General features: G+C 35.9%; 1 protein-coding gene across 5 annotated transcripts in view; it reads left to right on the top strand.

The window, feature by feature from the left end:
- The window catches only part of LOC138700025 (uridine phosphorylase 1), a 184,307-nt gene that overhangs the window by 127,287 nt on the left and 40,410 nt on the right, over window positions 1-16,610 (top strand). For all 5 annotated transcript variants that reach the window (XM_069826315.1, XM_069826314.1, XM_069826313.1 and 2 more), the window contains 2 exons: window positions 11,051-11,212; window positions 13,083-13,268. In XM_069826315.1, the coding sequence (XP_069682416.1) occupies window positions 11,051-11,212; window positions 13,083-13,268 (348 nt within the window). The remainder of the gene's footprint in view (window positions 1-11,050; window positions 11,213-13,082; window positions 13,269-16,610) is intronic.

The following is a 16,610-nucleotide window of genomic DNA, read 5'->3' as shown; positions in this document are numbered from 1 at the left end:
AGTCACTTCTTTCCTTTTTCCTTATTTCTTTCACCTTGTCACAGAGAAAACAATTGTGTGCTTTTTTCAATTCTCTGTGAACAGTTCTGAACACAGCAGCACTGCATTTTTTCGCATTTAAATTACATTCTTTCCCTATACAACTGTAAACTGCACAGCGCGCGCTGAACTAACAATGGAGGATTTGTCGGCATTTGCCGGCTCAAACGATTGCGCTACTCTGTATATCCACGGACTCTGGTATTATTCAGAGTCCGTGGATAACCAGAGTAGCGCAATCACCGAGTCGGCCGCCATTGTTAGTCCTTTTCAACACGCTAGGGATAGGAATATTTAAAGTAAAACTCAGATATTTTTAATTTGAAGGGCAAAAACTTCTAAAGGATCTTCTTACATTATAGAACATTATTGTCAGTCAGCATACTAATGTAAAAAAAACTTCATTTAATAATTATAATAGCATAAATACACATTTAAGTGTTCAATATACTCCTTCATAAACATATCAGTTGTAGGTATTACAGCAACAAGAACTTAATAAATTACAAGTAACAAATTAAAACAACAATGTTTCAAATAAAATAACAATAAATCCAAAGATTTGCAACTACATTCCTCGTGCGAACTCTCCGGCTTCCGCATATAAGGGGACACTATACTGAAATTTCGCGAAGTTCATTAGTACTCGTATTAAGAGTTCACAACAGCGAAATCCATAACTACCATACTTACGAAGCTAGATTCATCAAACTTTTATCACTGATATATCTGCTTAATAGTGACAAGTGTACAAAATTGCATCCTCCTATGATACGTGGTTTGCATTTTATTAATTATTGTATTAAAATATTGAACCGCTTTATATAAAAAGGCGCTTGCACTACAATTGACATTATTCTTACGTGATTTTCACTTATACGGCTCCTTACATACATGGAATCGAAGCTTACTATAGGGTTTGCTGTAAAATTAATCAGTACATTACTAGAATTTTTTATTATAAAAAATAAAATATTAATAGCCATAAAATTTCCTAGTAATTTACCCATTCGCTGTACAGAAAATTCCAATAGTAATGTTTGTTCCAATGTATATAAAGAATCATATAAGTGAATATCAATTAAAAATAATGTAAATTGTGACGCATGGGACTTTTTGTATAAAGCAATACAATATTATTCTATTAAGTTATTAATAAAATGCAAACCACTTATTATAGAGAGACGAAATTTTGTTCATGTGTTATTACTAATCAGATATACTAATGATACATATTTTGTGAATTTAGCTTTAAAAATATGGAAGTTAGTAATTTCAGTGTAATGTCCCCAAGGATACACTGGCGTGAGGTTTTGTCATTTTTGGTCAAAAAATCGTTTCTTTTTTTTTATCTTTAAAAATTCATTTTTGATCTCAAGATGCCCTCTGCCAATTTTCATTACCATACGATCGGTCTATCAGCTATTTAGGGTTACATTTTTAAAAGGCTGCGGGCTCTGACTGTTAATTTAAATACTCCGTCCACGCCCTCCACTCTGAATTCTGCTACCATTTTTGAAATTACGCTCTATTTCATACATTATTTATTATATTAGATTTCTGATTGAGCCAGTGTAGCTTCTCGACTTCTCGAAATATTTCTTCATAGAATCCAACAGGTGTTAGGCCTACTTCAAAGGCTGCTTTCCTTTAAAAGATATTCAGTTGCAAAGGAGAGCACAACTCTTGTCTAAATGAAAATTCCGCTTGTTGCTAGTAGCCATAACAACGTGTTTTCCATACTTGGTTTCTGTTTGTGATACAAGAAATATTTGCAAGTTTCTAACAGTTTTATTGTTAGTGTTATAATAGTATATACAGTCTATAGTGATTTGTTAATAATATTTATCTATTATAGTGTTTTCATAAGTTTACATAGTTTTTTTAGTCAGTTTTGTTTACTAGTGCAGGTTAGGTGTGCACATCGTGGTAGTGTATATAAGGGTAAGTTCTGTATATAATATGCTAGTTCTATATGTTTCAAAATGCCTAGAAAATAAAAAAGACAGAGACCTGGTTCATTATTATCCTCCAAAACTTTGAAGTTAATTTTCTCCACTTTAATTTACTGTAAATTTTGCATTGCAAAAAATTCTACTCTTTCTACAGATTTTGTACTACGTGCATGATTTTTTTGTACAGATTTTTTTTAAATTTATTTATTTTATGTCGTTTTAGCTTAGGAAGTCATATCGCGAAAATACATAAGCAATTCTTACAGTTTACATAGAGTTTACTGTATTGCAATAATCATTAGAGGTTTTGGAATATATTCTTAACAAAACTTACTATCAGGATTATACCTAACACTCATATTTTTTGTTGTTGCTGTTGTTTAGTCAAATGTCCGAATACATGTTTGAATCTCATAAGTACCACCAATAAGGCATCACTCATGAGACAACTAGGCCAGGACATAATGGGGTAGGGTGGCCAGTTCCTTTCTCCCTCCAATGCATACTTCGCCGATTAGCTACATATTCCACTAATCAGACTTCAGATGCATACCGGGACAAACAATTGTTCTTTCTCTGACACATATCGTCAAGTGAGATGTACTGCCTGATAATATATATGCATATCGGCCAGAATATCAATAAAAGGTATTTTTAATACTATTTTTTTACGCTCGATTTGAATTTTTTTTTCCTTTTTTTACACTTTTAGTGCATTATATATTTTTAATTATTTTTTTAGTAAAATAAAAGGAAAATTGTATAGTAAGTTTTGTTTCTAAAGATCTGACACGTATGTAGTCAAATATTCTGACCATAATAGTAGCAATTTTTGAAAACCTAAATTTACACAATTTAAAATTACAAATTAAAAGTACAAAATTTCAGAGATCTATCTAAAATAGTTTAGAAAATTGAAATTTCACATCAGTCTAACCTTAATAGGGTTTCTAGTTTCTACGGTCTCTGCATTTTCCAATCGAGCCAAACAATACAATCTTGTCTCAAGAATGAACTCAGAACTTCACAAATATATTATGTCATTCTTGCAAATAGCAAATAGGATTAAATTCAGAAATGCTTGATTTGAAAGGGAGGAGATGGTAAAAATTTGGCCCTGATCCTAATAGGTACGTGATTTTCATTTGTTTTATGTAGAAATATCATTGCTGAAACAACTTAAATTCTAGATTAGTTTTAGAAAAATATTTTGGGGCCCAATTTTTGAAAAAATAAATATCAAAATACAGTCATTCATTAATCTCACAGTGTATGCTCGCTTAGATAGTGGATCGTTCCTTTTTATATTTATAGTCACTTCTTTCCTTTTTCTTTATTTCTTTCACCTTGTCACAGAGAAAACAATTGTGTGCTTTTTTCAGTTCTCTGTGAACAGTTCTGAACACAGCAGCATTACATTTTTTCGCACTTAAATTACATTCTTTCCCTATGCTACTGTATACTGCATAGAGCGCGCTGGACTAACAATGGCGGATTTGTCGGCATTTGCCGGCTCAACGATTGCGGTACTCTGGATATCCACGGACTCTGGTATTATTGCCATTACTTATCGAATGTTGTTTTATTTTCAAAGTTCACTATAGTTAAAAAAAAATCACTGATTGAGGAAAAATGCCGAAAAAATTCTGCAGGTTACAGTTAAGACACAATGGCAGGTATACTATGCTTCGGGTCCTGCACATACATCGTAGGATATATCATAATCATGAAGTAAACAGCAATTAATACTGAAAATTAAATAATCGCAGTATACCTGCGTAAATACTAAATACAATATTATGTTGTACTATAATACCGAATTAAAATTAATGAGTAATATTTTTCATTTTTATGGTCATATGTTATTTTTCTAAGTTATATTTCCATACACATTTTAGGTCATGGAAATTAGGCCCTCAAGATAAGACACCTCATCTGTTCACGGGGTCAAGATATCTGGTCTGTTAAAGAGCCACTTATAACGAGTTATGCGTCTACGTCCCGCGACATACAGTATGACAGCTCGAGTGACCTATAAAATTTCGATCGGTGATATCGAGTGCACAGTCTAGCTCAATAAGAATCGTTGTGTACAGTATGTTCTTCTAGCCAAGTCTTTGAAGACTGATTATTGTATCTTAGGGATTTCTGAGAGCCCTTGGAAAACAGGCTGGTGAGGAGTTAATTTTGTACGAACATTTCGGATTTTCCTGCCAATATGTTTTTTTTTTTTTTTTTCATTATCGCTGTGAGATCATATCAACTCTGAATTAATTATAAAAATTGAAACAAACGTTATATAAAATCATACCAATCTCTAAAAGATATTCGCCGCTAGCTACAAATATTTGGCTTAATAGTATGATGTCGAAATCCACTGTAGTTCAGTAAAGAACTCACGAAGAGTTCTTCTCCTTCCTCCTAGTTTGTGTTTTGACGCTACTAAATCTCTATTGGAGGTACAAACGGGAAATATGTCACAACTCATATGTAACAGAAAGCAGTGATACAAGGTGAAGATGATACTGAATGACAGGACGCATAAGCTTTGGAAAGTGAAGTATCTAACGAAGACTTCTTGTTCAGATCATGTTTGAATAATTCCTGGAGATAGAGGTACACACGGGAAAATGTCACATTTTATGTGTAAAAGCCCTGATCACATATATAACAAATTGCTCAGCCTCATAGGCTTTGACGGCAACAACTTTTATCAATTTCACTATGCTGCCATCTAGCTCTGCATGAAAAACCACTGGTTATTAGAAGAGAAAAATTCGTTCCGGCGCCGGGGATCGAACCCGGGTCCTTAGTTCTACGTAATAAGTGCTCTAACCACTGAGCTATGCCGAAGTTCAATCCACAACACCGGATCGAATCCCTCTCCTCTAGTGTTTTTCCTTTTGTGGCCTGACTCCAAGTTCGACATATATGTTGACATAATTTAAGTCAACTGCCATTGTACAATGAGCGCATTCAATTGAGTGACTTGGTGGCCGGGATTGCACAATATTATGCACTAGTGGGCGAAAAATCTACGTAAAGATTAATTTTTGGTCCTACAGAATATATCTATTGTGGTAACAATGGTTATTAGAGGAGAAAAATTCGATCCGGTGCTGTGGATTGAACTTCGGCATAGCTCAGAGGTTAGAGCACTTGGTACGTAGAACCAAGGACCCGGGTTCGATCCTCGGCGCCGGAACGAATTTTTCTCCTCCAATAACCATTGTTACCATAACAGATATATTCTGTAGGACCAAAAATTAATCTTTACGTAGATAATAAATCACGTTATAACTATCATTTGAATTACATGGAGCAACTGTACTTCCATCTAGCGGTCGTTCCCAGTCGACGGTGGCGATCTTGCTGGTTGTTCTTTTCCACATGTTACTGTTTCTAACATGAGGATGGCCAGTCTATTATATAAATGATCAGGGGTAAAAGGAAGCATTGATGTCTTGCAGTGATGAGATTCCTGCGCATCCTCAGTAATATTGCTGTTGGAATAGTCACGCAATGAATAGGATTAAAAAATCCCCAGTCATTTTTCTTCTTTTTAATCTCGTACTTGAGTATCGGCCCCAAATCTCATATATATCAGATTGGCCATTCCCATGTTATGAAATGGCAACATAAAATGAGAACAACCACCAGAGAGCCTTCACCGTCGAAAAGGCATTTTTTCGTAACGACCGCTAGATGGAAGTACAGTTGCTCCATGCAATTTCATAAAGACATAAAGATTATAAGTTATAACGTGACTTCTTTTGCAGTAGCTAGATGGCAGCATAGTGAAATTGATAAATGTGGTTGCCTTGAAACTCCATTAGGCTGTGATCAGGAGTACCGGCCAGGAAGAAAGGGGAGACGTTAGCAAACCCTGTCTCTTGAAGCCGTGGTAGCGCAGTTGGCAGAGCGCTGATTTACGACGACCGCAGGCCCGACTTCAAATCTTGACGATGAGTTGTAATTGAGGTAGACAAAGCCAACGCTGTGCTTTCATCGGGGTCCTCCAAGTTACCCTCGTCATTCCATCATTTCATAATTCCCCTTTCATTATCTCCTTTTGAAAAAAAAGAGGGAGAAGTGTCCATATTGAAGCACGGAAACTAATATCAAACGTAGTGAAAATGAGTGATGAAGAAGCAAGACAAAAACAGTTGACTGGCGCTTGCAACAAAGAGAGTAGGTAATTATACCGGAGTTTCGAAGACTAAAACCAAATTAAGGAGTAAAAAATTAGAGGTGTGGTCTCATCGTCGCCATCATACACTAAAGAGAAAGTGTTTGTTCAGTTAAAGCACGCTTCGGATAGTGTTTCTTCTTATCTAGAACAGAATCTGTTCCTCACCACCTATTAAATAATTTAATAACTGTTTGGATTGTTGTGCAGCCTCTGGAAGATGTCGCCGAACCTTGCATAAACACAACTGGTACACATACCTACACATTTTCAACTTCCAAACTTCTTGTCCATTAGATGCTGTGCATTTCAAAGAGAGAAATGTGTTGAAGTAATACGTATCTACTCGTAATATCTAACCATGGTTAAAAAATGGTTCAGACAATATTGACTGTGATTGACAATGTAAAGTGCCAGCAGAATCGTATTGCCGGCTTAGTGCAACAACTAATAAGGCAAAGCCACACATTGTGTCCTTTGCCGGGCTTAAGCACACAAGATGCCAGGAAAACCCACCGCACTGGCCGTCAGAAAGCCGTCTTTTGGCTCGGTAAGAATGCCGTAACTTATGTTTTACTCGCTCTGTATTAGAGTCGTGCACAACCGGTTATGAAAAACAAAAATTATATATATTGCTATTGAACGCATGGCGCTGTAGTCAGTATGCAAAGCTCTCCCATCTCGCTGAGTGTCTCAGGTTCGATTTATCGAATATTCTTTGTGGGTGGACGGCAAAGGTAGACTACATTGAGTCATGCAGGAGTTACAAGAGCCCTTGCAAGGACGAATTTATCATCGTATAGGCTTACCATTTAATTGATAATTCTTCCTCTCTCATTACATTCATTCAATCAGTCAATCACCCATCGATTCATCCATCATCCATCCATCCATCCATCGACTTATTGATTCATTCACACATCGATTCATTGATTCATTAGTTTAATCTTTTATACTCGTAGATTCATTGATTGATTCATTCATCCATTCCAGGTATTACAGTTGGGTGCCTTCAGGGGCAACAACATGCTTCGTGAAAGTACAAACATTTGAGCTTCAGAGTACCGGTATTTTTCTTTTTGTTAATAATACTTCATCTTCTTAAAAATGATTTATTAATGAAATAATAATGCAGCTCTTTAGAGTAATTAAAAGACATTATATATTAACTACTACTGTTTTAGAGGTGTGCATTTTGAATTTAAAATGTAAATATTACACTAGAATGTAGGCCTATGTACTTATTTGCTCTTCTCTTTAGTAAGTAATTATAATTTATTTTATTCTTGCATTTATTTACGCATCAGATTTCATATTCTGCATTACACTTATTCTTTTTTTGTTGTTACCAGTGTCCATTTGTTCATTTATGCATTAGTTATGAAGATAAGTGTATTAAAGTGTCCAATCAGTAATTGTAGACCTATATCAAGCAAACACACTTTTTAATAAGGCAAAGTAAATTTCCCTCAATTGTTACTCCGTTTGTGTACTAAGGAAATGTCGGTTTCATGTATGATGAAGTGCGCCTGGTGTTCTGTCTACCTGCAAAACATAAGGGGTCATTCATTCATAGTGTTCTGCCCAAGGACAGGTCTTTCACTGCAAACCCAGCATTTTCTAGTCTTTCCTATTTTCTGCCTTCCTCCTTGTCTCATATGATTCATATATCTTAATGTCGTCTATCATCTGATATCTTCTTCTGCCCCAACCGGTTGAAAATCGAATATTCGGTCGGTTGCCCGACCTTGACGGATGTTTTCTAATCGGTTTCAAATGTCAAAATGGGGCATACGACAGTTTTGTAGGTTATTTTTATGAAACATCCGATCTTCATTAATTGCAGCTTTATTATACAATAGTAAAGTGATCAGTCTCATAGTTAGTAACAAAATTCAATATTTTGATTGTAATATAACTTGAAAAACACTTCAGTGAATTTATGAAGATGTTAAAACTACTCAGAACCATCTCGATGATGTTTCAAAGGCCGAGTGTTGCTTTTCTACATTGAAGAGGATAAAAACAGAGAAAATATGTCATGCGACAATAGAGGCTGTCGGCATTAGCAATGTTTTCAGTGGAAAAAGACTTCATCATGAAGATTTCCAATTTCAACCAGAAAGTTATAGACAAGTGACAAGTTGGATCTTAACAAAGAACGTAAAATAGACTTCCTTTTGAAGCAGGACTAAGTATTTTCAGGAAAGATGTTTAATATAAATATTATGTAGAATATTAGTTGATACCTTAATTGTTTATACGACTTCATAACAGCAGAACAGCTGATTCAGCGTAAAAAGTCTGTCCAACGAAAGAATAAAGTGATGTAAACACATGGACGTGGTCTTGAGATCTTTTGTTTGTTGCCATATGACAGATCTGTTGGAGTTTCATGATTTGCACCACTTTATTCTTTCACTGGATGGACTACCGTATAGACCTACTTATTTTTTATTAGTGATTTCATTTTAAGAAGGAATCCTCTTCCTCATTTGATTAGCTATTTCTTTCTGACAGTATTAAGTCTATGTTGCATGGTTTGAAAACTGTTTTCAGAATGTAAAATTTGTAGATGATTTTAATTTTAACGACATACATCACTAACCACCACACAAAATCGAATCAAATCATGAAACGGGGAATGTAGGTATTAGATGGAAGAGATGTTTAAAGGCCTACATCTAATGAACTACATGCGAAGTTCTGAATACGTGTTGAAGTTCTGTTATGTTAACGGAACTTCCTGGTCATATATGGTCAGCATAGTCGCAAGATATAAGGGACACGCACGCACTCTAAAGAGCGGAGGTAAATTTCCACTTCTCATCGAAATTATAACCCGGATCCAGTTGATTTATAGTTCGAAACTGTCACTTGAGCCCCTATGAACATGGAATGGTGTGGAATTTCGGGAGGGAGCACTAACTCTCAAGTTAGGCGCATTCCCAAACCCACACCGGTTGATTACACTAAGGTTTGCTGCGTACCCAGGCTTCGAGTAGGCAACTCCACTCGTCTAGATAGCCCTCTCCGTGTGTCGTCATCCGGCATTCGGGGAATGCTATGGAATGATGACGGAATGATATAGATGCCATTACGCATGGGAAAACGAGAGAATCCCGAGATTAACCTCAACTGCGACCTTATCCCCACAAGAGTCGCCAGGCATGACCGGGACTCGAACCCGGACCGTTTGCGTAATAGACTGAAGGTCTGATCACTCAACCCACCGTAGGGTTAATACATCCTTAATATAAATTCATTCTGAAAGGAAGCAAAGCTGTACAGTAGGTACTGTGTCATAGATTTACGTAAAAGATTCTTGTCCGTGATTGAAGACTTCAGGAAAATGTTATCAGTTATTTCAGCGTTGAATAACCGCCAATTAGAAAGCTTCATTAAATAAAATATCACTAAAAACTAGTACTATATACTGAACACACATTTGAAATTCCAGTCATAACGCGGAACAAGGCTATTTATTACGTTGTATCCTGCAACATAGGCGCCAAAACTTGCGGATCAACTTGTGTTCGTTCCACTTATGGGTGGAGTGTTTGGCCACAGATCAAGCGTCCTTGAAGATAATACGTAGTCCGTTATGTCACATCAGCTGTGAGAGGCAAGGTCAAGGATCAGCTGATACACACCGCATTGTTTACATCAGCTGCTGAGTTAAGTCTTATCTTCTTACTCGGTATGAGGCTTTTGACGAAAGACACGTGGAGAACTGGCTTTTAAATAATTGTTTTAGATTCAGTGATAACGTCCGACACTTCGTTTCTCAAATTGTGGGTCACACTGGCACACATTCTAAGAAAAAGAGATAAGGACGAAATGCATATAAAGAAATGGGTTGACATTAGAGACGAATTACCAATAAGATAAGAAGATTACAACCTACAGTGGCGATGTTTTGGAGAAAATGGATTTGTCTGAAATCATTAATCGGCTTGCTTAAAGGAAGGCAAGACTGAAAAAGTTAAAAACATCTTGTAAGTTTCAAGTTTCAATTCTCTCCATAAAATAAACTCAGAAATATACAGTATGTACAAACTTCCCTTTTTATTCCAACGTTTACCTATGATGAAAGTGAGGAATAAAAATTGAGGAAAAAAGGGAGGAAACATTTTTAGGTGCCTATGGGTGGCAGTAGTTCATTAGCATTCTTTACTTTTTTGTAACACTTCCCTCTCTAAAACTAGGTATATTTCCACCAATCACAAAATGTATTTGCAGCTATGCACTTGTAGGAGTTTCATTGTCAAAACAAAATTGATGGTTCACTGAACTTGCAAACATTTATATAGTTAAGTACTCTTTGTCCCTTGTGGCAGCTCACGAATAGTGAGAAGATTTCTAAATTAATAAATCCGGCACTGATTGGTATAATGTATGTAGGCTATATAATTGGAGCGGTGAAGATGGTTGGCTGAATGAGTGAGTGAGTGAGTGAACGGATGGATATTGGGTTGGTAAAATTCACATTATATCTAACTCTTACAGCATCCTCTCTTTTTCCTCCTCGTTATCATCAATATCATCATGTCATGGTATCTTTTCTGTTAACATTTAACGAATTTTCGGCATTTGTCGAAGTAGTTATTCGAATAGAATGAAAAAGCGACTCATCTGAATAGTTATACCACAGTCTAGTATATACAGTCACGGAGCTTGAGTTGTGAGTGTGCTAGGAACAATAGACTGTGCCGGTACTATTTCGCATTGTCTGTAATGAGGCGATATTAGCGATCCTAGTGGTTAGCAACTATCTATGGATGCATATTTACTATGTATTGAGCTTCGTGACTGTATATACTAGACTGTGGTTATACTGTATTTTCATATCCTAATTTTGTTGCAGTTCGTATGCATGGGCGGGACCCCGAAGCGCATGGAACAGTTCGCATACTTTATTATGGAGGAGATTGGACATAAACTGCCAGCCGGCACCACGCTGCTCGACATCAGCCAGTATTCGTATCGGTACTCCATGTACAAAGTGGGGCCAGTTCTGTGCATAAGTGTAAGTGCTTATTCTTTAACATACTGTACCTACATAATTATCATGCTTGTTAATTTTCCTTAATTATTGATTTTATTTTACACGCTAATGTATAAATATAACATGTTCGTTTCAGTACCGGTATTCTATTTAACAATGAGAACATGAATATTCATAATTATCTAATTACAATAGAGACTAAAGGACGGAAACGACAATGAGAACGAGAATAGAAGTGTTAAAATAAATGTATTTAAATGTGAGCATTCACAATAGTTAATTGTGAATGTTCACATTTAAATACATTTATGTAGCAATATTTTCGTTCTCGTTGTCGTTTCCGTTTCCAGTTTATTGTGAACCAGCCTTAAAGGGTTCATGATCGACGGTAACGTTAAATACTCAGGCTGCAGTATTAAAAAGTACCATGGAATGACATTTTTAAGAGCAGAATTTATAATCCCCTCCCCCCGAAAAATAAAACTTAATAGTGGGACGATGAAAATGAAAGAAGCTTTCATAAAAACAGAGAACACAGCCAGGAAGATGCAGCTGACAATTAATGAAAATAAAACAAAATACATGCCTGTGTTAAAGATTGGCTGCAGGAACAGCCCTGACAAGATTCAGATAAGTGGTTATACTTTTGAAAGAGTCTGTAGCTTTACATATTTAGGATTTGAAATCATCTGCTAGAATAACACTAGCAATGAGTAAATGTAGCTTTCAGGTAAAGCTCCCTGTGAAGCAGAATTGAATAACTTCAAGGGAAAAAATTTTCTGTGGCCAGGTATCGATCCCTGGACCTTTGACTGAGCGCACCAATGCTCTATCGACTGAGCCACCCAGGAACTTCACCCGACACAGTCTCAATTTTTCCCTTTATATCCACATACCTCGAGACGAAGATACAGTCATGAAATCTACAGTCTTTATAATGAACCATACATAGTAACATGCATTAAAATCAACAGATTAAGATGGACAGGTCATATCGTGAGAATAGAGGATGTTAATGGTAAAGCCAGATGAAACAAGAAGAAGAAGGTCAAAGCTAAGATGGGAGGAAGGAATTGGAAAATGCTGGCAGTAAATAGAGAGGAATGGAAAACATTCCTGAGGAAGGCAGAGCCCACATTGGGCTCTACAGGAATGGTGATGAATGACTTTATCTTTTAAGACTTCTTTAGAGTTAAAAAGTCACAAGGGGCTACTTAGGTCGGGAGACCAACACAGTGCACAAAAATAATCCACATACTCTGGAAGATCTGAAAAATATCGTCCAGCAAAACATACCATCCACTACTCAATGAGAACTGCAGCAAAATTATATGTCACTTCTTAAATGGACAATTTTTTTGAACAAGGCAGACAGTTCCAAGGTTCCAACAGTTTGTGTGAGTAAACTGTGTTTCAATTGCTTATATTTAGTACTGGTACCTAATATTTTAGTGGTGTGTCGAATTACCGATAATGTATCACATACCACTGTTAACACACTACGTAATTGGTGCTTGGAAACAGCTTGGCTGAGCGTCTGGCTGTTGTTTTGCTGTAGCATTTTTACCCACTATTTTGAAAGTGGTGAGATTGGGAAACCTGGTAGTAAATATGTGCTACAGTTGCAAACACTGAAAATGATTTCTCAAATAAATACAAAAAAAATGACTATAAATTTCCTATTACAGAATTGATTTGGAGAGAAAATTAATTGCAAGGAAAATTTACGGTTATGTAACGCTGTTTTGTTTTGCTATTTCGAGTTTTACGTTTGATTTCATCTTTAATTATCTGAGCACTTTGTTTTTACCGTTTTGTGAGTAATGCTAAAGTGCCTACATCCTAATATGGTGAGAAATATGTATAAATAATATTTACTTTGTTTTTGTAGCATGGAATGGGAATTCCCTCAGTTGGTATCTTACTGCACGAGGTTATCAAGCTTATGTATCATGCAAGAGTACGTGACCCAATTTTCTTCCGAATTGGTACGTGTGGAGGAATTGGACTGGAGGGTGGTACTGTTGTCATCTCGGAGGATGCAGTAGACGGAATGATGCAGCCCTTCCTGGAACTGGTAAGTCTTTTATTCAAGAATACTGTACAAGAGAGTCTTATTTTTATCAAATAGAATATTTCGAAACTAAAGGATGCGACACTCTTGAAAAGTTGTGTTGACCCTCTCAACTCCACATCCAAAAATGCTATTTAAAAAATGCAATTTAAAATATTCACGAAATGCGGGAAATCTAACATTGATGGAAATAACAACTCAAAAGAATTAATGTGTAGGCCTACTGCATTACTCTATTAAGATTATTCTTTTTTCCTTGATTTAGACAGTCCAAATAGCCTAATTGTTTTAACTGGGGCATCAAAAGAAAAGTGGACTTAACACATTTGTATCTAACCAAAACTTTTGTCCTATTTAATATGTTGACATGACTGTACGATACATATTAGCCATTTGATATAAGAGTGTAATTTTCTACGAAGGGCGCCAGCAGTATGTTTGACAACCAAATGGCATCATAGTCAGCAATCAGTTCAAGAATCATCTGCCCACACAGATATATCGGACAAGTATTAACCAAAATGATGTGTAACTGATACAATTAATCTATTTTAAGTAACTTTATCATCATCATCATCATCATCATCATCGTCATCATCATCATCATCATCATCATCATCATCATCATCATCATCATCATCATCTGGGTCTCGTGACTTTTCACAGCATCAATAAACTAAGATGAAATTCATTGAGTATGGCCCATAGTTTTGCTGAAGAATCTTCGAACAATATTGCATGTACCGGTATTCAACAGCATATAGCCATGTTGATGAGTGTTTTCACGGATGTACATACCGCACATATGCGAATACTCTGCGCATGTTTTTTTTCCGGAATTTAGCAAAGAAAAATTGGAATGCGCACAGATTATTTGAAATAAGGTTGGTACTGCTTCGCCTCAAACACTTTGTAAATTTTCTCTTCTAAAATTAGGGTGCATGGATCATTTGATGGCACAGAGTATTCTGTATATACAGTAAGCTATATTTAAGAACCTCTTGAAGAGTATGTGGAATTCCACTGTTGCTGATATAACTATTGGCCAGAATTGTAGTCGGTTATCTACCAGAGTTGTATAATTTCAATTGCTAAATCAATATTTTTGATACTTTGATTGTGTTGCTGGCTAAATTTCATGTGTTTGGGATTTCTATATCCGTCAGAAATGCCTTATTATTTTTGTCAAGAAATATATCTGGTCTGTGACCCTTGTTCCGATCTGGTCCCGTAGTGACACTGTGTGGACTAGTTGGCAATTGGGTTTTTTCTCGGGGTTCTCTTGTCTCCTCGTATTAGACATTAATACTAATCCATAGTATTCCCCAAACGCCTGCTAATGGTGCATGGAGGGGCTGGTCTAGGAGCAAATGGGGTTGCCTGCCCGAAACCTGGATATGCAGGTGGTATAAGTTGGGAATGCGCCTAGCCATGGCCTAGCTCGATGGTTAGAGCAATAAATCTTCTAGGTTGCAATGATAGATCGTAGTGCCCCCCCCCCTCCCCATCCCGATGTGATTATCTCACTACACTTTTACTTAATCATTTTATAATATCCATTCTGGTTGATAACATCTGATCTTGAATAGTACAAATAAAGATTTATGTATCAGGGAAAACGTCTATTATTTGTTAAGTTAAGTATGCATTCTATGCATTTTTTTTCCAATGTCAGGTTCTGTTAGATCGTGTCCATTTGCGATAGGGCTTTTTGAACCTATGCTTGCTTCATTTCTTCACTTTGTGACCAGTGGAAAGTAATTTTCGGTTGCCAAATTCTAGTATGAGTAGTTATTACCAGAAAGTAAACATGTCTAGCGTAGCTGTGATTCATCTTTCTTGGTGTTCAAAATTTCGTAATGCAATTTTGTGTTTATTTTGAAGATTTATAATGTATATTTTGTCAGTTTCTCATATCCTTGGCAATGTGTCTCTCTTGGATTCGAATTGGGTGTAAGATTCTATTGTGAGAATTTTACTTTTAGTTGCAACTTTTTCATGTCTGTGCTGTTCCAATTGATAACACCAAAAGAATAAGTCACATAAGGAACTGCTTATTTAATGGTGGCTTTTTTTTTCGGAACTGTACAAACTCTCCTGTAAACAATTTATTGTTCATGGGCAATGTTTTCCTTTTAGGAATATAAGGAGGTGAAAATTTTATTCCATCGTCACAGCATGACAAAACAATTATTGTTTAATGAGTTTACATGTCTACATATTTCAACAATAACACTTCTTGTGCCTTTGGAATCTACTGTTTTGGCGAATATCAGTAGGCCTTATCCAACTTCCTTCATGACTTATAAGAATAGAGAAAACTTGTGGAAAAGAATTTATTCGAAATCACTGTATTCCAAAAAACAAGAATACAAGATAATACTCATACATTATATAGGCCTATAAACAGAAAGTTTGTATTGATTAAAATTTCACTTTTAGTTTTAATTATCCGCATATAAGACTCTACCTGTTTTAGACATATTATCATAGAAAAAAGTGCGTCTTATACGCCAACAAATACTGTAATTGAATTAATGGAGACTTCAGTATCTTCCCCCACTCTGTTGAACAAGAGAGAGACAAGTTTTGAGTTAAATTTTCATATAAAGGCAAGTCAGCTTTTAGTAGATCAAATGCAGGAAAGTGTAGACCTTTGGACCATATATGAAATCAGATGCATGCCATGTACCAATTTCCATAAGATTATAAGTAACTATACTAACGACAAGAATGTATTTGGCATATGTCCATGAATACTGAATACTGCTGCAGTTGTGGTAGTTAATTTTAAAAAACTGGTCTTGAAAACGTGATATGACCATAAAGAAACCTTTGAATCCCAGTACGCAGTTCTGTAGAATGATCTAAAATGTACCGGTACCGAAAGTAAATTCTCAGATATTTACATAACAAGCTTGACTGCTCAGATGGAGGTTCTGGTTGATATGTAAATCTATTAACAGGCAGTATCTGCCTTTGGACAGTTGACTGAACAACAACAAAGCTTGACTGATAGAGTTAATGTCATGACTCTTGATTCAAGCCCAAGGAGCTTAATCTTTTTACTCAGTGAGGATAAAGAAGAGTTAATTTTCATTAAAAATCCTTGTCCAAACGTTGATAGATAACGGTCCTTTATAACTAGAGCTCGGATGTTTGGCAAAATGCCTTTTTTACTGGGTAGAAGTAAATTATTATTTGCATAGATATAAATGTGATTTGGAGTAAATCAAAGCGAGTAGAACCAATTTCTATTTTGCCTTTTTAAGGTGTTTCTTACTAATAAATGCTTTTTTTGTCATTTTAAAGCACTATTTCTTGTTTATTTGCAATTTTTTAATT

The sequence above is a fragment of the Periplaneta americana genome, chromosome 5, assembly GCF_040183065.1.
Source record: "Periplaneta americana isolate PAMFEO1 chromosome 5, P.americana_PAMFEO1_priV1, whole genome shotgun sequence".
NCBI classification, from domain to species: Eukaryota; Metazoa; Arthropoda; class Insecta; order Blattodea; family Blattidae; genus Periplaneta; species Periplaneta americana.
Note: the sequence above shows the minus strand (reverse complement) of the source record. Positions and strands in the feature narration are given on the sequence as shown.